Source organism: Podarcis muralis, chromosome 13 (assembly GCF_964188315.1).
Source record: "Podarcis muralis chromosome 13, rPodMur119.hap1.1, whole genome shotgun sequence".
Lineage (NCBI taxonomy): Eukaryota > Metazoa > Chordata > Lepidosauria > Squamata > Lacertidae > Podarcis > Podarcis muralis.
In genome coordinates this window covers 5,242,235-5,263,789 of record NC_135667.1, presented here as the reverse complement: position 1 = coordinate 5,263,789, position 21,555 = coordinate 5,242,235, and the positions used below count along the sequence as shown (strand labels likewise).

The 21,555-nt window shown below is 48.5% G+C and overlaps 1 protein-coding gene across 1 annotated transcript in view; it reads right to left on the bottom strand.

Annotated features, from left to right (window-relative positions):
* Positions 1-6,574: 6,574 nt before the first annotated feature.
* The window catches only part of GUCY2D (guanylate cyclase 2D, retinal), a 35,413-nt gene continuing 20,432 nt past the window's right edge, over positions 6,575-21,555 (bottom strand). Inside the window, exons 10-21 of the mRNA XM_077916856.1 lie at positions 19,770-19,926; positions 18,932-19,081; positions 17,499-17,647; positions 17,247-17,410; positions 16,370-16,562; positions 15,298-15,472; positions 15,006-15,104; positions 13,383-13,477; positions 11,408-11,493; positions 11,165-11,291; positions 7,519-9,456; positions 6,575-7,030 (exon numbers count right to left, since the gene is read on the bottom strand). Coding sequence (XP_077772982.1) covers positions 11,207-11,291; positions 11,408-11,493; positions 13,383-13,477; positions 15,006-15,104; positions 15,298-15,472; positions 16,370-16,562; positions 17,247-17,410; positions 17,499-17,647; positions 18,932-19,081; positions 19,770-19,926 — 1,353 coding nt within the window. The 3' untranslated portion in view covers positions 6,575-7,030; positions 7,519-9,456; positions 11,165-11,206. The remainder of the gene's footprint in view (positions 7,031-7,518; positions 9,457-11,164; positions 11,292-11,407; positions 11,494-13,382; positions 13,478-15,005; positions 15,105-15,297; positions 15,473-16,369; positions 16,563-17,246; positions 17,411-17,498; positions 17,648-18,931; positions 19,082-19,769; positions 19,927-21,555) is intronic.

Below are 21,555 nucleotides of genomic sequence, written 5' to 3'. Positions count from 1 at the left end.
GTGTCGTCACGCTTGTTCATGTTGTGAGGGTGTTTCTCTATCTCGATGGCTTCCATGATTATTCTCTTGTGGTGATGTTCCATGTTAGAGAGCAATTTGGAATCTGCAAAATTAATTTCGTGTCCTGTTTCTTTCATGTGTTGGAAGAGAGAGGAAGTTTTTTCTTCTTTTTTGACGGCATTCTTGTGTTCTGCGATACGTGCATTTATTCGTCTGTTTGTTTGTCCAATGTACGTGGCTGGGCAGACTTTGCAGGGTATTTCATAGACCCCTTGGTTTTCCAACTGGATTTTATCCTTGGGGTTTCTGAGGATATTGGCTATTTTTTGGTTGGCGCAAAAGGCTGTTTTGATATTGTGTTTATGGAGGATTTTGCTAATTTTATCTGTAGTGCCCTTGATATAAGGAAGGAGGGCCATGCCATTGTTTTCTTCTGTGTCTTGGTTTTTGGGGGGTGTTTCTTTTTGGATTAGCTTCGTAACCCTGTTTTGCTGGTATCCGTTGGCAATTAACACATTTGAGAGATTCTGTAACTCAGTTGTCAAGTGGTCTTTGTCAGCCAGGCGTTTGGTTCTGGAGATGAGAGTCTTGGCTACGGAGTTTATTTGTGCAGGGTGGTGGTGTGATTGTGCATGTAAGTAGCGGTTGGTGTGTGTTTTTTTCCGGTAGATAGTGTGTCCTAGGGAGCCATCAGGTTTTTTGTAGATTAGGACATCAAGAAAGGGAAGTTGGTTGTTGGCTTCTATTTCCATAGTGAATTGTATTTTGGGGTGTAGGCTGTTGAGATGTGTGAGGAAGCTGTCCAGTTTTTCCTTCCCGTGTGGCCAAATTACAAAGGTGTCGTCAACATATCTGAGCCAAAGTTTGGGTTTGTGTTCTGACTTGTCTAAAGCATTGGTTTCAAAGTGTTCCATGTACAGGTTTGCGATGACCGGTGAGAGGGGTGATCCCATAGGTGCTCCTTCTATCTGTTTGTATCTTTGTCCATTGTGGATGAAGTACGTGTTGGTTAGGCAGTGGTTGGTCAGGTCCAAGATGTATTCGGGGGGATTGTATTTGTTTTGAATGGCTGTCAAGGCTTCATTAATGGGCACTTGTGTGAAGAGAGATACAACATCGAAGCTCACAAGTAGGTCATTGGGATGTAGGTTTTGCTTCTTTATTGTTTCTATGAACTGGAAGGAGTTTGGAACGTGTGAAGAGATGGATTCTGCATAGGGCTGGAGTTGCTTGGCGAGAAATTTAGCGAGATTTTGTAGAGGTGAGCCTATGGAGCTGACTATTGGTCTGAGTGGTGTTCCTTCTTTGTGTATCTTGGGGAGGCCGTAGAGTTTGGGGCATCTGGATGATTTTTCTCTGGGGATGATTCTTAGCTGGATTTCTTCACTGATAGGAGAGGCTTTTATTTTGGATTTGGTGGTTTTTTCCAGGTAGGTGGTGGGATCTGTTTTTATAGGTTGGTAGGTAGGGTCTTGGAGTAGATTTGATAGTTTTGCTTGGTAGTCCGATGTGTTCATCACAACAGTGGCATTACCTTTGTCTGCTGGGAGAATGATTATGTTGTTGTCTTTCCTCAGGTTGGTGAGTGCTTTCTGTTCTTCTTTGTGTAAATTGCTTCTGGGTGGTTTGCTGGAGCAGAGGATGTTGGTGACTTCAAGTCTGATTTTATTGGCTTCATCTGGGTTGATTTTGGTTAGGCTAGCTTCGACTCCGCATATGATGTTTTCCGTGGGGATGCGTCTCGGGGCGACTGCAAAGTTGAAACCTTTGGAGAGTACTTTGGTTTCAGTTGAGGTGAGGATCCTGTCTGATATGTTATGTACTGTTTGTTTCATGGGTTGTTGTGGAGGGTGGCTGGGCTTCTGGCGTTTCTCTAGTTTGTGGAGTTTGTTGGTATGTGTGTCTGTCTTATGTGAGGTCTCCGTTTCAGCTCTCCAGACGGCTAGTTGTTTGCATTTGTCCCAGAGTGCAGGGTGGATTTTGTTACAGAGTTTGAGGTGAAGAGTGAGCAGATCTTTGTTGGTTTGGTTTAGTAGGTATCTTTTATACCTATGTGTGTGTGTGTGTGTGTGTGTGTGTATATATATATATATATATATGCAGGTTTTGGTGTCCTCGGGTGTCTTCCCGTGTAAAAGTTGGGGTGTCTAGGCGACGTTTCGACGAGGTCTCACTCGTCATCTTCAGGCTGGTGCTTTCGGCTTCTTGTTACTGGAACAGAGCAGGATCTCAGTGTTTGAGTTCCTATAAATACTGTTGAGGAGGTGTGGCCTCTAATGTTCTTGGGCAGAGAGGAAGTTCCCAGGCTAGTGTGCCTTTTCTTCTTTTGTTTCTTAATTACTTGAGGGATATCTTGAGTGATTTCTTGAGTTGTATCCTGAGTACCAAGAAATCACTCAAGATATCCCTCAAGTAATTAAGAAACAAAAGAAGAAAAGGCACACTAGCCTGGGAACTTCCTCTCTGCCCAAGAACATTAGAGGCCACACCTCCTCAACAGTATTTATAGGAACTCAAACACTGAGATCCTGCTCTGTTCCAGTAACAAGAAGCCGAAAGCACCAGCCTGAAGATGACGAGTGAGACCTCGTCGAAACGTCGCCTAGACACCCCAACTTTTACACGGGAAGACACCCGAGGACACCAAAACCTGCATTCCTGTACCCGTGAAAATCTACGAAAGCATATATATATATATATATATATATATATATATATATATATACACACACACACACACACACACACACACACACACAAACAAGCAAATGGTTGATTGTCTTTGTTCATCCTTCACTCTCTGGTTTTCATGATAAGGCATCTGCCACAATGTCCAAGGATTTTTTCTCAACCGTCGAGAGGTGCTTTTCTCTAGGCAGTAACTTCTTGCTGATGTAGGTGATTGGTTGTAGGTCTCCTTCTGGTCCTGGCTGGCTTAAGACGGCCCCGTTTCCGGTGTTTGATGCGTCCTCCTGTTACACGGTAGGGGTTCACAACAATGGGTTTGGCTTCCCCTGTGTCGATCCGATGTTCCACACCTTTGACCACTCCTGGAATATTACTGAACAAGGATTCATATTCCAGCAAGATCTGTTTTGCTTCCTCTGGCTGTTTCAGGGTTAAAGTCGGAGCCAATTTTATGTCTGTTAATCTACTCTGGGACTCTCTCTTGTTCTCCCAGCATGGTGTGTCTGGTTCACATGGATCCTCTCGTAAGGCATACAGTGTCCATTTTTCTGTTCTAAAATACGGTTTGATCATATTTACATGCACCACTTTTCGCCCTTCCTCTCCTTGCTGGATCACATAATTTACTTCATTCATTTTGGCTTTTGTTTTACCTTGCCCGGTGCCTCTTCTCTGACATATGTCACAGGCTTGACAGTATTGTTTTATTTGTTTCCCCATTCCTGGCCAATAAAAATTTTGAACCACTCTCCGTTTTGTTCGTGTAATGCCCATATGCGCTCCAAATACACTGTTGTGAGCGTGCTGCAGGATTTTGCCTCGGTTTTTATGTGGGATTACGAATTGTCTTCTCACTTCTTCACCACCCCACCCCCCACCACCCCACCCCCGCATGGTGGGTCAAGGACTTCTTGATATAAAATGTCCTTGCTCAAACAAAACCGTTCTGGGCACTCAGGAGTTAATGGCCTCTCCGACTTGGCTGCCTCAAAGCACATTTGTAACTCAGTAACTCTTCTTTTTGCTTTTTGGCAAAACTTGGGGTTTGACTTTTAGTCAAAGGAAATAAAAAAGTGTCTTTTCCTTCCTCACGCTGATCATCCCCTTGCTGTCCTTCAGCATTGTCTGCCTCTGCTACTGTATCCACCCCCTCAGGATTAGGTGACTGTAGGCTCCCTTTTGCTCTAGTAACTACGAAAGTACCCTGCACATGTTCTAAAATGTCCCAACCAATGAGCACAGGGGCGGGAATTTCTTCCGAAAGGGCTACCTGCCACTTCCCTGCCCAATTTTTGAATCTGACATCTATTTCTGCCACCTTTAGGATCTCTGCTTGTTTCGAAATTCCTTTTAATTTCATTACTTTTCCTGGGATTAGGGCCTCATCCCTGATTATTTCTGGGTGGACTATGGTGACTTGCGATCCTGTGTCCTTTAACCCGAGATATCTTTTTCCGTCTATCCAGATAAACTCTCCAGCTTTCTTTAACAAGAGATTATCTTGCTGAGTCGCATAACAGTGCAGGACTTTGGCATCTACTACCTCAGCAGGCTCGGGCCTAGTTGGCATTTCTGTTCCCTTGACAAGCTGACTAGTTGGGCCCTGCTCCACAGGCTGGATACAATATGTCTGTTTCTGTGTGGTGCTGTAACTAGATGTTTCTTTTCCTGGTTTACAATCAAAACTTTTATGCCCTAACTTTCCACATCTCCAACATGAAATGTCTTTAGGTCCTGCATAACTTGTTTTATTGACTTTTCCCTCAGAAAACTCTGTATGGGTGTGTGCCTTCTTATGTGGGCTTTTTGATGAGGGGCTGCTTCTCTCATCAGTTTCTGAGGTAATTTTCCCTTTGATTTGCTGAAATTTATTTTTGTTTGTTTCCCAATATCTCCCACCAAATTTTGGCCCATCAAATCCATGGTCTCTGATTTCATTTATTTTATCGGCTAAACCCGCTGCTTCCTCTATTGTCTTGGGGTTCCTTTCTTTTATCAGGTACTTCAATTGGCCATTTATTGTGTCGTAAAATTTCTCCAACGCTATCACTTCTCTAATCTTAGGTACCGCGTCTGCATTCTCTTGCTCTAACCATCTTGTGAGGTAAGTTTTTATCTTTGCACCCATCTGCGCATAGGTTTCCTCCCTCACCTTTGTCACACTTCTAAATTTTTTCCTCAACTGCTCTGAGGTAATCCCAAAGCGTGTATATACTAACTGCTTGTACAACTCAAATTTTCGGGATTGTTCCTCAGTCATTTGAGCGTATAATTTGGCTAGAGGACCGCTTATCCTAGCCCTCAAGATCATCATTTTATTTTCCTCTCTCACTTGAAAATCGTGACAGGCTGTCTCGAAGGATTCTAGAAATGCTTCTGGGCTATCCTTATCTCTAAACTCAGGAAAGCGTTTTAAATCTATCTTCATTTGATTCTGCCCATCAGTGTTATTACTATTATTACTATTTTCTAAAACCGTTAATTCCATCCGTCTCATCTCTAACTGAAGCCGCTGCTGTTCCCTTTTCTACTCAGCCCTCATTTTTTCTTTTTCCCATTCTTGCTCAGCCCTCAATTTTTCTTTTTCCAATTCTTTCTCAAGCCTCAATTGTTCAGTTTCTTGCTCAACTCTCAATTTTTCTTTTTCTAATTCTTGCTCCAGCCTAAATTGTTCAGTTGTATTTTTCTCAAGCTCTAATTTCAAGTTATATTCTTGTACTAATTTCCACTTTTCAAAATCCTCTGAAAACTGTGGAACTTCAAGTGGGGTTTTAGTCATCTCTTCTATTCTGGTTTCCTCCCCCTGGGGATTCCCATTCTCTTCTCCAGAGCTTTCATGTGGGTTTTCTCTCTCTGGGTGCTTGGTCTTCTTGGGTGGCATTATGGTTGAGTCAGTATTTTGCACTAATTAAATAAGAGACTTTTACTTTCAACACTGTTCCTCCCGGCTTGGCTTTCCAAGACCCTGGTCCCCAAAGTATAGCTTTAGGTTTTTCCCCCCTCTAACCTTTCAAGCTTACTTCCTCTGACCCTGAGCCTAAGCCTCCGCCAAAACAGTCTTTTGAGATCTCTTGCTCTTATTGTGATCTCGGCCAAACGGCAATCTGGGGTTTATCCTCAATCACACCCTCGGGCCAGGTAATCTCTTCACCGATTTACCCTTCCCCTCTCCAGGTGTATTGCTTTCCCTCACAGGCTCTTAGACTTATCGGATCCCGCCGCTGCCGCCAATTTTGTGGTGGCAGGTTCGGTTGTTATCCCACCGCTGCCACCAATTTTGTGGCGCTCGTACGGAGCCCCCGGTCGTCTCACAGACTATTGACCCGTACACCACTAATCCGCTGCCACCAACCAGGTCCTCCCTGGTAAAATCACTTCAGTCTCAGTCAGCTTTTCAATTCATAAAGAAGAGTAGGGAAAATAGTGCAGCTAATAATATTCTTTCTCCAAAGGAACCATTTAGCACATGGGTAGGCAAACTAAGGCCCGGGGGCCGGATCTGGCCCTATCGCCTTCTAAATCCGGCCCGCAGACGGTCGGGGAATCAACATGTTTTTACATGAGTAGAATGTGTCCTTTTATTTAAAATGCATCTCTGGGTTATTTGTGGGGCATAGGAATTTGTTCATTCCCCCCCCCCAAAAAAATAAAATACCGTTCTTCCCCCCACAAGGTCTGAGGGACAGTGGACCGGCCCCCTGCTGAAAAAGTTTGCTGACCCCTGATTTAGCGTCTGCCTGTGTGCAGTTGGGCCAGCTCAGGAACCCATCCTGACTCCTTGGGAGGACTGGGGGTGAGCCAGTGTTAACTTGGTTTAAGGGCAGAACCCCAACTCCAGTGTAAGCCCCGCTTGGGCAGGTCAAATAATCCAACACACCCCTCAGGATCACTAGTCTGGCCCTTTAATTGCAGAGTTCGCACATACAGTCATTTATGGACCAGCTGCAAAGCACCTACTGGACATCGCCATAGGATACAGAGTATGAGGATCGCCTCTGCCATGTCGCAAGGATGCATATATTGTACACATACATTCTTAGCCTCCCCCACCCCCACAGATGCTACTGCTTCCCTGTATCCTCCCCGCTCAGAGCTGCAAAATAACATTGCAAAAAACCACCATATACATATATAATTAAATAAAATACCCCAATGCTGATAATAAGAATGAAGAAAAAAAGTACAATTTGTACACAGTCTATGAAAATGATAGACAAATTCTGAGGCCAGCCAATCCATGCCCAGTGGGGAAATGGTGATCGATTGCCACTGCCTGCCCCTTTAAGGAAAATATTTTTTTGCCTGGTGACAAATAACAAAAATCCCTTTGAAGAAATATAACCTTATACAGGGACGCGGACTTATAAAAAATATTGGGGGGGCCCGGGAAAGCTCATGAATAATAAATAAGCTCATGAATATGCAAATAAAGTGGCTCCGGCCCTAAATAGGGCAAGACACGCCCCCCAGCCAGCCAATCGGCTGGCTGGGAGGTGTGGCCAGTCGGGATTCCCCTGTTCTCGCGGGGGCCAGGAGGAAGGAAATTCCCCCCGGCAGTGCCTTGGCAGTGGCGGTGGTGCTGCGAAGCAGCGAGGCAGGAGCCCCCGCCCCCGGGGATTCCCTAATCTCGCGGGGGACGGCCGGGGCTCTCCGACTAGGGCGCGCGGCTGGCTGGCTGGCTGGCGAGGGAGCAGGTGGGGAGGAGGCGGGGGACGGCGGCGGCGCTCTGCTGGAAGGGCGCCCGAGATTATTGGGGGGGCTGAGCCCCCCCAAAAATTTTTTTGAGGGGGCTCGAGCCCCCTCAGGCCCCATGGTGTCGGTGCCTATGACCTTATATACATACTGCTCAATTGCATGTGCCATCTCACCACAGGATGACATGTCTTCTGACGGTTTTGCCTGCAGATAGTTTTGCTCTGCGTATTGAGCAAACTTTTGAAATTCAGACAAAGACAGTCAACCACAGATGACCCCGGAGGATCAATTCCAACAACCCCTTTGAAACCAATTATTTGAATCCTAAGTTGAAAATGAGCCAGGTTTTCGAAGGATCCTCTGGGATTTCTGAGGAAAAATTGCTGCCGTGGGTAAATTTATAGCCAAAAACCCTTCTGAAAGCCGATTTCCAACGCTTTTCTGAAACGTAACTCGTAACACACAGGCTGTTTCAAGGGACATCCCATTAAGAAAACTCTTCCGGGGTGCAGAATGCTATTCGCAATAGGTTTGTAGATCAGAGCAAATGTTTGCAGCCCCATCCCATCCTCAAACTTGCCCCACCTCCTTCCTCATCTCCTTGACTGCTTGGCCAGGCTGCAGAATGTCCAGCTGGAGGCTTAATGTTGAATACTAAATGACATCCCAGAGAGATCCATATTCTCACCCGGGAGATTTGGGGCTACTGTCGAGATACTCCACACCCTCCTCCCTTCTCCACTCTAAACAGCCCAGTCCCAAAGTATCTGTTTGCTGTTCTGTTTTACTGGTTCTAAAGAAACGTTGGGGCTCAAGGGTTTGTAATACGCAGCCACCCCCTTAAGAAGAAAAGCCAATTTCTGAAAGTCCTGCAAGTATTCCCATCAGGAAATGCTGTCATCTAGTGGTTAGCTGGGACGCGGGTGGCGCTGTGGGTAAAAGCCTCAGCGCCTAGGGCTTGCCGATCGAAAGGTCGGCGGTTCGAATCCCCGCAGCGGGGTGCGCTCCCGTTGCTCGGTCCCAGCGCCTGCCAACCTAGCAGTTCAAAAGCACCCCCGGGTGCAAGTAGATAAATAGGGACCGCTTTCTAGCGGGAAGGTAAACGGCGTTTCCGTGTGCGGCTCTGGCTAGCCAGAGCAGCGATGTCACGCTGGCCACGTGACCCGGAAGTGTCTGTGGACAGCGCTGGCCCCTGGCCTCTAGAGTGAGTTGGGCGCACAACCCCAGAGTCTGTCAAGACTGGCCCGTACGGGCAGGGGTACCTTTACCTTTACCTAGTGGTTAGCTATATGAGCTGAATTCCCAAAGGATGGTTCGCTTGCTTAAACATGGGGCCATGATGAATCTCCAGGCACATCCTGTCTGATAAGGCTCCTCAACCTCCTCCCTCCCAGTTCAATCTCCACATGGAACCTGCCCCTGTTCTCCGAAAAGAGAAGGGGCAGTGAATCTACGCCGTGCCAAGGCCACGCTGCTACCTGCTGGGTCTACAGACACAAGTGCTTAGGGTGAGGCAGGAACAAAGCCTGCTCCCTCTAGCCCCAAACATGGCTCCATTTAACCAGATCACCAGGACTGTCCTCTATGGAATCATTCTGCATTGGCCACAAGAAACCATGACAGAGTCCCCCCCGTCGACCCTAATCCACTCTGAAGAAAGCCGCTCCAAAAACAGGCCTCCCTCCACATCCATCCTTCCTTTATAGTCTGTGGCAATGGAGACGAGAGAGAAGAATCCACAGCCGTTCTCGGATTTGGGCGGAAGTCCCGCCGTACGCTGGCCACTTTTCGTTTTCCTTTTTGGTTGGAGAGTGAATCCTAGGTTGGCCAAAGGTCCGTTGTGCACCAGAGCCAGCAAGAGTGGCAGAGGAAGAGAGAAGAGTGAAGAAAGGGTGAGTCCAAGATGGCCGCGGGCGAAGGAGGCTGTGAGTCCCTCGAGCACCAACTGCGGATTCATCCCCCTTCCAAAGGTCGCTCCTGACTACCTGCCTCGCAGGCTGCGTGAAAGGCCTCATCAGAGTTGGTTAGAAAGCGGCGGCAGGTGCAGGCCACAGGTCTCTGTTGCTGTTTGAGCTGCATAAACAGGAGAAACAAAGTTAGGCAAGACCACAGAAGCATAGAGGACCATCTAGTCTAATCCCTTGCAGTGCAGGAATATGCAGCGGTCCTTTACGGGGATCAAACCCACAACCTGGGCATTGTCAGCAACACGCTCTAACCAACCAAGCTACCGTATTTTTCGTTCTATAAGACGCATTTTTCCCTCCTAAAAAGTAAGGGGAAATGTGTGTGCGTCTTATGGAGCGAATGCAGGCTGCGCAGCTATCCCAGAAGCCAGAACAGCAAGAGGGATTGCTGCTTTCACTGCGCAACAATCCCTCTTGCTGTTCTGACTTCGCTTTGCTGGAGAGGCGCTGCGTAGAGAGGGAGAGAATTTTTTTTTCTTGTTCTCCTCTAAAACTAGGTGTATCTTATGGTCGGGTGTGTCTTATAGAGCGAAAAATATGGTATCCAGCTGATCAAAAGTGTGAAATGCCCCGGAGCAATCCACTCCACTATGGGATGCTCTAGGCCATATCTCTATGGCCAGAGAGAGAAATAAGTAGGCCGTAGGAAGTCCTACGATACACTATCCTGTGCTGCAGCATATGGAATCACAGGATCATAGGACTGTGATCCCAGGGCCATCTAGCCCAGGGGTCTGCAACCTTTAAGACAAAAAGAGCCACTTGGACCCGTTTCCAAAGGGGGAAAAAACTGGGAGCCACAAAACCATTGCGACATTTAAAGCATGCGCGCCGCTGCCCTCTGATCTGACAGCGGGCGGGAAGGTGACGTCGGGACGGTGCGTGACTAACGCACGCACCGCCCCCATGCGACGTCACAGCCAGTACAGCGCCCGCCACAGTGGGGAGTGTCGGGGCGCACAATGCGCCTCCTCCCCTCGCTAGTATCCGCCCTGGAGCCGCGGCAAAGGTGTAAAAGAGCCACATGCGGCTCCGGAGCCGCGGGTTGCAGACCCCTGATCTAGCCCAAGGCCGAGCAATGCAGGAATCACAGCTAAAGAATCCCTGGTAGAAGGCTGTCCAACCTCTGTTTAAAAACCTCCAACGAAAGACAGCCCACCACCTTCCGGGCATTAGAAGGGAAGAGAGAAGACACAAGAATCCGAGACCATATAACACCCATCTTGAAAGACCTACACTGGCTCCCAGTACGTTTCTGAGCACAATTCAAAGTGTTGGTGCTGACCTTGAAAGCCCTAAATGGCCTCAAAGGCCCAGTAGACCTGAAGGAGCGTCTCCACCCCCATTGTTCTGCCCGGACACTGAGGTCCAACGCCGAGGGCCTTCTGGCAGTTCCCTCCCTGTGAGAAGCCAAGTTACAGGGAACCAGGCAGAGGGCCTTCTCGGTAGTGGCACCCACCCTGTGGAACTCCCTCCCACCAGATGTCAAAGAGAAAAATAACTACCAAACTTTTAGAAGACATGTGAAGGCAGCCCTGTTTAGGGAAGCTTTTAATGTTTAATAGGTTCTTGTATTTTAGTGTTTTGTTGGAAGCCGCCCAGAGTGGCTGGGGAAACCCAGCCAGATGGGTGGGGTATAAATAATAAATTATTATTATTATTATCCTTTCTCTACACCCCTGAAGTAACTGGAGGAGCCAGGGAGGATCCCATTTTGCAAGGATGGGAGAGGAGCTCAAAGTCTCTTGGAGGCAGAGGCTGGGCGTGCAAGTCCAAGGGCACATGTTTCACTCCCCCTTCTGTCCCAGCCTCACCTCCATCACAAGTGGGCTCATGTTAACATGGCTGCTCTCTGGCTACGCATTCCCTCCGCGTGCTTTCTCTAGCTTCTTCCTTCGGTCTTCTGGGATCTCGTGCATGCTTATCCCGTGGTTGCTGGCCCTGGAAGAGGAGAGGAGAAACAGGGGGTTCGTGTGGAGAAGGGGGCCGTGTCCCCCAAGAGCCCACCCTATTCTGTCCCAAAGCCGGATGTTCTGTTCCTTGTCCTCTGAACTCACCCTGGCTGTAGGTCAGGGGGGGTGGGGATAGGTTTGTTGAAGCCCGCCCGGCCTGTGAGCCAAAATGTCTCTTCAGTGCCTTTTCCCTGCGGAGAAAAAGAAAGAGACTGATGCAGGTGCAAGGACATGTTTCGAGTGAAGCACCAAGAGCAGCAGCCCCCCCCCCCCAATATCCTTGCAACAGGTGACACCAGAAGCGCTTTGCCAACACAGCAGTACCCAAGGCAGGTGCTACCTCCCCTTTGGGGAGGGGGCAGTGGGATTACCTGGGGGTGGGCTAAGAGGCAAGTGGGCAGCAGTGGGCTAAGAATTTACTTCTAAACCACCTCTTAATGGTTCATGCCCAGCTGAGGGAATAACACCTTAAAGAGAAATGCAGCCAAGAGAGATATACAAGCTTAGCGTCCCAGTTTATTAAGAGATAAGCGGCAGCATTTCCAAACCAGGAGTTCAGAGGACCACCAGTCAGGAGAACTGTGTCCGAGGCACATTTTAACACAGCTTGCATGGGGTTTTCAGAAACATACTGGCTTCAGCTCATATAATGCATACGTGAAAGGTCAGGGAGCTAAAGCTGTCTTGCTTCTCTTCGTTATCCTCTTTCACCCATTACCTTGGGTGCCCCGGTCTCTCGGTGCCTTAGACTGTTCATTTCACACACTTACTGTCTGTCTTCTTGATAAGCAGACATTCAAAAAGTCCTTAACATACCTTCCCACCTGGGAAGACTGAAGGCAAGAACAGCCTATCACATAAACCTTTCTGTTGCTACACTATGCAAGCAGCACTCAGATATACAGGGTGGGTCAGGGCTGAGAAGTCCAGATAGCACAAAAGTCATTAGAGCATTGATACACAGGTTACATTACAGAGGGTAAATGCAGGGATTACCAAAGCACATACATTTTATTCAGTGCTAAATTCTATAAATTCTAGATGGGCTAACTAATTTCATAAAACAGAGGAGGCACTGCAGGTGTAAAGGACTATCCTCTTGAAAAGCTGATTGTCACTGGAACAAGTTAATCCATTTTGCCAAATTAAATACACTACTTAGTTGTAAATCAATTTTGAATAAATGTGCAATCAATGGTGACGGTTTTGAATTCCATTGTGTTACTATCTTCCTTAGTGGGTCGTGCAAACTGCTATTCTGGTCTCGGATCCGAGACCAGGGAGAAGAATCGGTAGAAGAAGGTTGGAAGAAGTTTAAAGACTACCTACAGAAACATTGCAAAATTAAGGAATGTTAGAAGGATGCTGGAATGAAGTTATGTGGTTTTAGCAGTAATGTTATAAAGGAGTATGTAAATATGGTTGTTAACAGGTGAGAATGTAAAGTCACAACATATTAAGATAAATGATTAAGATAAAAACAAAGATGGAAAGGATTTGCTGAATTAACTAATTGAACTAGAATACAAAAAAGGGAGGTATGAGGAAGTCAAGGAAGCAAGTAAATGAAAGATAAGTTATGGAAAAATTGATTTGTTTTTAATTTTTGATTTTTCAGTTTTTTGTAATTTTTTGTTTTATTATTTTCTTTCTTATGTTTGTAATTTCTTGAAATGTTAATTATTATTATTATATATAAAAAAAGCAAACTGCTATTCTGAACAATGCTTTTTACAGGGTAGGGTAGGCGGCACTGGAGATGGGTTTATGCAACGGGGTGGGGGAGGCAGTGGCCCCAAACAGTTTGGGAACTGCTGATCTAGCAGTTCCAAAGCACACACAGGTGTGCTGCCCACACTGGGGCTGCTCTGTTTGCTACCCTGCCAGAGAAACCATCACCCATGGACACACATGCAAACGAAGGGGGCGTATCTTTTGCTTGCCAGAGGGCTCTCCCCCTTCCCCCATCCTAGTGATTTGGGTCTGTTCTGCATCCTCTGGGTGGAGCTTTGACCGGAGATAGGAGGGAGAATTGGAGGGTCCTTGCAGCCGGAAGAAGCCCCTCCCTTGCCCCAGGTACCTTGAGCTCTGTCTTGCCTCGGAGGTCCAGCTTGTAGCCCTCCTTGAGGTCATGTAGGATCTGAACGGTGCGGATGTTGACGTGGATTCGATAAGCTGCGGAGACAACAGGTGGGGGGTGAGATGGGGGTGCCTCTGAGAGACGTAACAGCATAAGAAGGGTCTTCTGGATCAGGCCCATCTCCTCCAGCAACTGGTTTCCAGAAGCATTGCTGCCTCCATAGCCCTCTCCTCCTCCATGAATTTGTCTATCCCACTTTTCATTTTGGACTCACAGCTGTCCATGGAGGCGCAGGTCAATTCTGTATCCAGTGCAGCTGTTTGCCAGCTCCATCTGGTACGCAGGCTGAGACCCTACCTGCCCGCAGACTGTCTCACCAGAGTGGTGCATGCTCTAGTTATCTCCCGCTTGGACTGCTGCAATGCGCTCTACGTGGGGCTACCTTTGAAGGTGACCCGGAAACTGCAACTAATCCAGAATGTGGCAGCTAGACTGGTGACTGGGGGCGGCCGCCGAGACCACATAACACCGGTCCTGAAAGACCTACATTGGCTCCCAGTACGTTTCCGAGCACAATTCAAAGTATTGGTGCTGACCTTGAAAGCGCTAAACGGCCTCAAAGACCCAGTAAACCTGAAGGAGCGTCTCTACCCCCATTGTTCTGCCCGGACGCTGAGGTCCAGCGCTGAGGGCCTTCTGGCGGTTCCCTCCCTGCGAGAAGCCGAGGTCACAGGGAACCAGGCAGAGGGCCTTCTCGGTAGTGGCGCCCGCACTGTGGAACACCCTCCCACCAGATGTCAAAGAGATAAACAACTACCTGACATTCAGAAGACATCTGAAGGCAGCCCTGTTCAGGGAAGTTTTTAATGTATGACATATTAGTGTATTTTTGGTCTTTGTGGAAGCCACCCAGAGTGGCTGGGGAAACCCAGCCAGATGGGCGGGGTACAAATAATAAATTTATTATTATTATTATTAAGTCATCTGGGTTGGTGGCCATCACTGCCACCTGTGGGAGCAAGTTCCATGGTTTAACTTCACGCTGTGTGAAGGAGGACTCTCTTTTATCCATCCTGAATCTTCCAACACTTCATTGGCTATCTAGTGTTATGAGAAAGGGAGAAAACCCTTTTCCACCTTTTCCCTCCAGACCAATGGCTGGGATTCCAAAACCAGGGGAAGGGGCGCGCCGTAGAAGGAGGCCGCATGCTTAGTGTGTGAAAGGTACCAGGTTTAATCCCCAGCATCTCCATGTGAGGCTGAGAAAGGCGCTGGCCTGAATCCCTGGAGAGCCATTAATGCCACCATGGATCGAAGCTTCATACACAGCAGAGGCCCTGCCACTGAGCTATGGCCCTTCCTCCAATTTCCATTTCTTCCCTAATCTATCGCCATAAAGTTTGATGGCTTTTTTTTATGATTGCCTTTTATTCGTATGTTTGTTGGAAGCCACCCAGAGTGGCTGGGACAACCCAGTCAGATGGGAAGCGTGTAAGAAATATAATATTATTATTAGTGGCATCCCAAGATGGTCGGCCAAGCCCATCCAAATTGGGCAGACTCCATCCCCAGCAGAAACCCCCTCCCCCTGCAGCCCCCCAATCTGGGCCATGGGCTACTCACGCAGTCCTGTGGACTCCATCCGTGAGGCGGTGTTGACTGTGTCTCCAAAAAGACAGTACCGTGGCATCGTCAGCCCCACCACACCAGCCACGCAAGGCCCTGCCGTGGGAAACAGATCAGCCTTGAGCTCAGAGGTTTCTTCCACCTTAACAGCTCTCCCCCTCACCTCTCCCCTCCTGCCCAGTTGAGCTCTCTTCAGAAGAGCCAAGTAAGGGTGGATAGGGCCACGAAGTACAGGTGGGTCCCTGTGGCTGGAGGCCATTGCAGCAGCCCTGCCTTCGTGACAGCCTACCTGAGTGCAGGCCGATGCGGATCCGTACTGGCACTTCTGGCATGTGACGCATCTTGAAGGTGCCGACAGCGCTGAGGATATCCAGCGACATGTTGGCGATCTCACCTGCGTGCCGGTTGCCGTTGCGCTTGGGCAGCCCGGAAGCAACCATGTAGGCGTCGCCAATGGTCTCCACCTGTTGGGAGAAGCCAGGTGGAGATGGAGCCCGTTCTCAGGGGAAGAGGCCATGAATTCAGGGGACTCTGAGAACCAGGCTTTGCCATTCTCCCCTCCTCAGTAGAGATCCTGGTGCCAGCACCTCTCCAGCCTGAAGAGGTCACGTTGCCTTCCCACACTGGGTTCCAGCTCAGAGGCCGCAGAACTCCACCGCGCTGCTTCAAAAACAGGCTGGGCTCCTTTAAGAGGAGAGGCTCCACCCACCTAGCTGCCCAGAGGAAGTTGCAGTCCTAGTTAAGGCTCAGTTGGGATTCCCGGGAATGAATGTCCACAAGCCTGCCTTGTCTGACAGCCAGCATGTGTGTCACCTGGAGCTCTCCAGGGTGCTAACCACCTTGCTACTTAGCCTTTAAGGATGTTGACCTCTGTTTTATCAGACCTGCATCTATCATCTGAGTTGACTGACCTTTGCTTGACCTGACTTCACCTCCTGGATCCTAAATTTTTACTAGCAATATGTGACCTGTTTATCCCTGGACATATCTATAGCACATTCTCCACTCAGGCTAAGATCCTGTCCCATGCCCAGGACAGAAACCTAGTAGGGGTTGAGTCCACGAGGAAAGAGGCTCCCCCAGTTGCCAGAGGGCCAGGGAGACCTAGGAAATGGACCTTGAAGAACACCCCCCTCCTGATTATCAGTAGGAAGCCGTTCAGGAGCCCTAGAATCATCCTCCCCTCCAAACTAACTCAAGGCCCAGCCACTTCCCAGCCAATATGAGTTTCGCTTGGCAACACTAAGCACCCGTGTCGTCCTATCTTCTTTTCCTTCACATCCCTTGGATCCTCCAAGCCCCACCCTTTCTCTGCCTCCTGCCCACAGTAAAGGTGGCTGACAGAGCTGACAGGTCTGTACCTTGTAGACATCATGGGAGCCGATGATGGCATCGAAGAGGGTGTAAAGGTCATTCAGAAGGTCGACCACCTCAATGGGCTCACTCATGGCTGAGATGGTGGTGAAGCCCACAATGTCACTGAAGTACAAGGTCACCTCTTCAAAATACTCTGGTTCCACTGGAGCGCCAGTCTTCAGGGCCTCCGCTACTGAACTGAAGGGGTGACAAGCAGAAATGTCAGCCAGTCTCTCCTTGGGAGAATCAGAAAGCGCTTAAGGGTGCCTGTTAGTGCAATTAACAATATTTTTTTAAAAAAACCAGCTTCCCCCAATTTCTCTCCAAATTCTATCCCAAGCTTAGCAATGCTCGCTGCTGACAGAACATATTAATCCCAGAAAAGCAAGGAAGGGGCAGCAAGAAAAATCCTTGCTTCACGGCTCAGAAGGGAGCTCAGAAAGGGGGAGCAATAAAAAAAAGGTGGGAAACTTTGAGAAAAGCTGAGTGTTTTTTGTTTTACGTGTTAAAAGAAAAACCGAGAAAGAGCGGTTGGAGAAAATAAATGAGGACCAAAAAAAAAATCCCTGAAATAAAGGAGGAGATGAAATAATAGCTAGGGTGTAAAAGAACAGATTGAAGGAGAGAGACTCCAAACAGGTTGTTGCACTGAGCTGAGACAGGAAACGGACTGAGCCTCAACAGGAAGAGAGCAGAAATGTCTTCTGTAGAAGTTTCGGGCATTTCCTGTACCCGACCTGCAAAGCAGGCAACACAACCCACTTGGAGACCTCTTATATGGACAGGTGAACAGGCAATTCCCTCATTTCTAGGAATGTCAGGCCGCCAGGACACGCTCTGGTTGCCCCACTTAAGCTACGCACATAATTTCCACAGACTCACGGGGGCAACATCTGCGTTAGCAACTTGTCTGTCTTTTGCTTCTCAACCTCCAGCTCTTCCGTTCGCTCCCGGATCAAGTCCTCCAAGTTGCTGGAGTACTGCTCCAACATCCGTAGCATGGAGTCGATGATGTTTGTCTTCCGACCTTTGTTGATGCTCTTGAACTGCAGGAGAGGGACGGAAGGGGCATTAGGAAGCGACCTCCCTACCCTCTGGGATCCTGGCAAATAACTACTCCGGAGGCCCACTCACCTGGTCAAAAATCTGGTTGATGTTTGGCCTTTTCTCAGGCTGCTCGCTCCAGCACTGCTTCATCAGCTGAATGCACTCCATCGGGGCTTGGTCTACCGAAACAGAGGGCCGGCAGAGTGGGGGCGGCTTCTCTACTTTCTTGATGATCTCTGTCGGACAAGGAAAACAATTCGCTTCTGTCCTGGGCAGGCCACCTCCTCTCCACTCTGCAATTACTCCATAAACTCCATTACTACCCTGCTTCACACAGCACTCTGTGTTTCAGCAACCAAACCCTACAACAGGGGCTGTCCTCTGCATGTAATCAAGACCAGCCACCCTGCACCCTTCCTTAACTCCCGCCATGTTTCTGGGGCCAGCGCGTTAACTCATCTACCCACCACAGCAACCCTGCTCAACTCTCCAAACCAAAATAATGTCACAGCCATCTTCAAATATCTTAAGAGCTGCCCCATGGAATATGGAGCAAGCTATGGCTTCAAGTTACAAGAAAGGAGATTCCGACTAAACATTAGGAAGAACTTTCTGACAGTAAGAGCGGTTCGACAGTGGAACAGACTCCCTTGGAGGTGGTGAGCTCTTCTTCCTTGGAGGTTTTTACGCAGAGGTTGGATGGCATCTGTCATGGATGCTTTAGTTGCGATTCCTGCATTGCAGGGAGTTTAGCTAGATGACCCTTGGGGTCCCTTCCAATTCTACGGTTCTAACTTTTCCATATTGGTTATTCCAGCATGACCAACTCCAGAGTGACCCTCCAATCCACACCAGGCAAAGTTTGCCATGGAAAAGAATTGCGGTAATGCCATGTTAAATGCCATAGTTAAAGCCATAGTTAAAGCTATGGTTTTCCCAGTAGTGATGTAAGGAAGTGAGAGCTGGACCATAAAGAAGGCTGATGGCCGAAGAATGGATGCTTTTGAATTATGGTGCTGGAAGAGACTCTTGAGAGTCCCAGGGACTGCAAGAAGATCAAACCTCTCCATTCTGAAGGAAATCAGCCCTCAGTGCTCACTGGAAGGACAGATCCTGAAGCTGAGGCTCCAATACTTTGGCCATCTCATGAGAAGAGAAAACTCCCTGGAAAAGATCCTGATGTTGGGAAAGATGGAGGGCACAAGGAGAAGCGGACGACGGAGGACGAGATGTGGGACAGTGTTCTCGAAACTACCAGCATGAGTTTGACCAAACTGCAGGAGGCAGTGGAAGACAGGAGGGCCTGGCGTGCTCTGGTCCAGGGGGTCACGAAGAGGCGGACACGACTAAACGACTCAACAACAACAACAATGCCATGTTACATGGGATGGGTCCGTTGTTCAGGAGCAGAGCCTCTGCTTGGCATGTAGAAGGCCCCAGGCTCAAAAATAGTCATGCAGACAAGGAAAGGTTGGGGATGGGAGCTGGTCTGTCACCACCAATCCCTGCCCTTTATATACCTTCAGGGGTCATGTCCAGCATGCAATAGGGGGCAGCACGGCATATGACTTCCTGCATAATTATGGAGATACTGAAGACATCTCCCCGGAAAGAGCCTTTCCGCTCCTGGGATGGGTCTCGCAGTAGCTCAGGCGCCGTCCATAACCGGTCTAAAAGGGGGCATAGGAAACAAAAATCAAGCACTTTGAGGCGTCCCCTCCTCCATCATACCCAGCCTTCTCTGCCTTTCATTCCTTGTAACTGCAGGCATTCTCTATAGCTCCATTGGTCTGCCCCCTTTATTATGGGTTCCCTCTCCAAATCTAACAAGGGGAGCAAAACCTGCAGCCTCCTCCAAGGCCAGCGATGGAGACTTCCTCGCTCCTCTCTTATTCAGCCACTGGCTGCTTGAAACACAGCGGGTGTGTGTACTTGAGTTCTGCAGCCCCTTGCTAAAAGCCTGCTTCCAAAGTCCCTGTTAAAATTGCTGTGAATAAAGAGTGCAACTTGAAATATTTGGGCACTGTTTCTCTACAGACACCTAAGATTCAGCCTCCTTTCATAACTTAGAAAATGCAGAGGTGGACGCAATCTTTGCTGCTATCTATATTTCTGGTTGACAGGCCGGCAAAATCCCAGAGGGCTCTTTGCCGCTGATCTCTAATCTATATTGAACGATTCCGTGGAAAAACTGTGCCAGCCAGTAGAGCAATGCATGTCACTGCTTTTAAAAAGCATTTCATAGCAAGGAGCAGCAATGACACCTTCCCTGCTTAGCAAAGCTCTCTGCAGCATACCCCAGACTTTGCATTAGCCCGTCTCCCTTCCCCTTCCCAGGTCCCAACTTCCCCTGCTAACCCTCTGGGCTCGGTGTCTCTCGTGGGATCTTCTGGGCCTCCAACAGCTCGTTGTAGCCATGGTCGGTGACCTTGAGGACAAAGCGGCCATCCACCACGCAGTTCCGAGACTTCAGCCGCCCATGTGGGAAGTCATGATGGTGGAGGTATTTCATCCCCTGGAGAGCAGAGGGAAGAAAGGGGTGAAGAGTCTGCTCACAGCTCTGCTCTATTGCTTGGATCTCCTCCCAAGAACAGCAGCACCCATATCTCTCCTTCCTCCCTCCTGCTGCCGGGACATCTTCGAAGCCAGCCTTTGCCAACCTGTTGCCTTCCAGATGTATTGGACTGAAATCCCTACAGCTCGTCCACATTTCTGCTTGCCATGCCTAAAAAACATGGGTCCAGTATACCTGAAGGAGCATCTCCACCCCCTTCGTTCTGCCCAGACACTGAGGTCCAGCTCCGAGGGCCTTCTGGCGGTTCCCTCCCTGCGAGAAGCCAAGTCACAGGGAACCAGGCAGAGGGCCTTCTCGGTGGTGGCGCCCGCCCTGTGGAACGCCCTCCCAACAGATGTCAAAGAGAAAAATAACTACCAGACTTTTAGAAGACATCTGAAGGCAGCCCTGTTTAGAGAAGCTTTTAATGTTTAATAGACTATTGTATTTTAATATTCTGTTGAAAGCCGCCCAGAGTGGCTGGGGAAACCCAGTCAGATGGGTGGGGTATAAATAATATATTATTATTATTATTATCCAAGCAATTTCCCGCTTGCCCCATGCTTTCTAGGCACAGGTCTGAGCGGATTTGCCTTTGTCCTGCTATCCCCTACAAAACCTGTGCTATCCCCATGGAAAACCCTATTGCCATTTGTTCCAATTCAGCGATAAATGGTATGTTTTCCCAGGGGAAAGTGGTAGGGAAAAGGGAAATGTAGATGAGCTGCTAGGCTTTCTGGAGCTGATGGGAGCTGTAAAACAACTGGAGTGCACCTGGTTGTGAAGACTGGTTCTAAGCCAATCCAGATGTTTTTGACAAACAAGACCTACATTGGCTCCCAGTACGTTTCCGAGCACAATTCAAAGTGTTGGTGCTGACCTTTAAAGCCCTAAACGGCCTTGACCCAGTATACCTGAAGGAGCGTCTCCACCCCCATCGTTCTACCCGGACACTGAGGTCCAGCACCGAGGGCCTTCTGGCGGTTCCCTCCCTGCGAGAAGCCAAGTTACAGGGAACCAGGCAGAGGGCCTTCTCGGTAGTGGCGCCCGCCCTGTGGAACGCCCTCCCATCAGATGTCAAAGCGATAAACTACCTGACATTCAGAAGACATCTGAAGGCAGCCCTGTTCAGGGAAGTTTTTAATATGTGATATTTCAGTGTATTTTTTATCTTTGTTGGAAGCCGCCCAGAGTGGCTAGGGAAACCCAGCCAGATGGGCGGGGTACAAATAATAAATTATTATTATTATTATAAATAGACCAGGAGGTTTGGGCAGCAGTGTCCAGCCTGCTGGACTGCGTAAGTTGGAAAACCCACAAAATTATTCCTATTACACTAAGGTGGTGGATTCTCCAGTATGATTCTGCCAACAAGTTTCCCTTGTGTTTATACCACCTTGTTCTATAGAACACCTCTGACTTCTCTGTTAGGCAGGCAAGACCCCTGGATACTGCAAAATCCAGATGGATTGGGGAAGAGACACAGGTCAGCAGGAGAGTATCTGTTTGGCTTGTATAAGGTCCCAGGTTCAGTTACTGGATGGGAATGTCACCGCCTGCTAACCCTGCTTATGGACTTTCCCAGAGGCA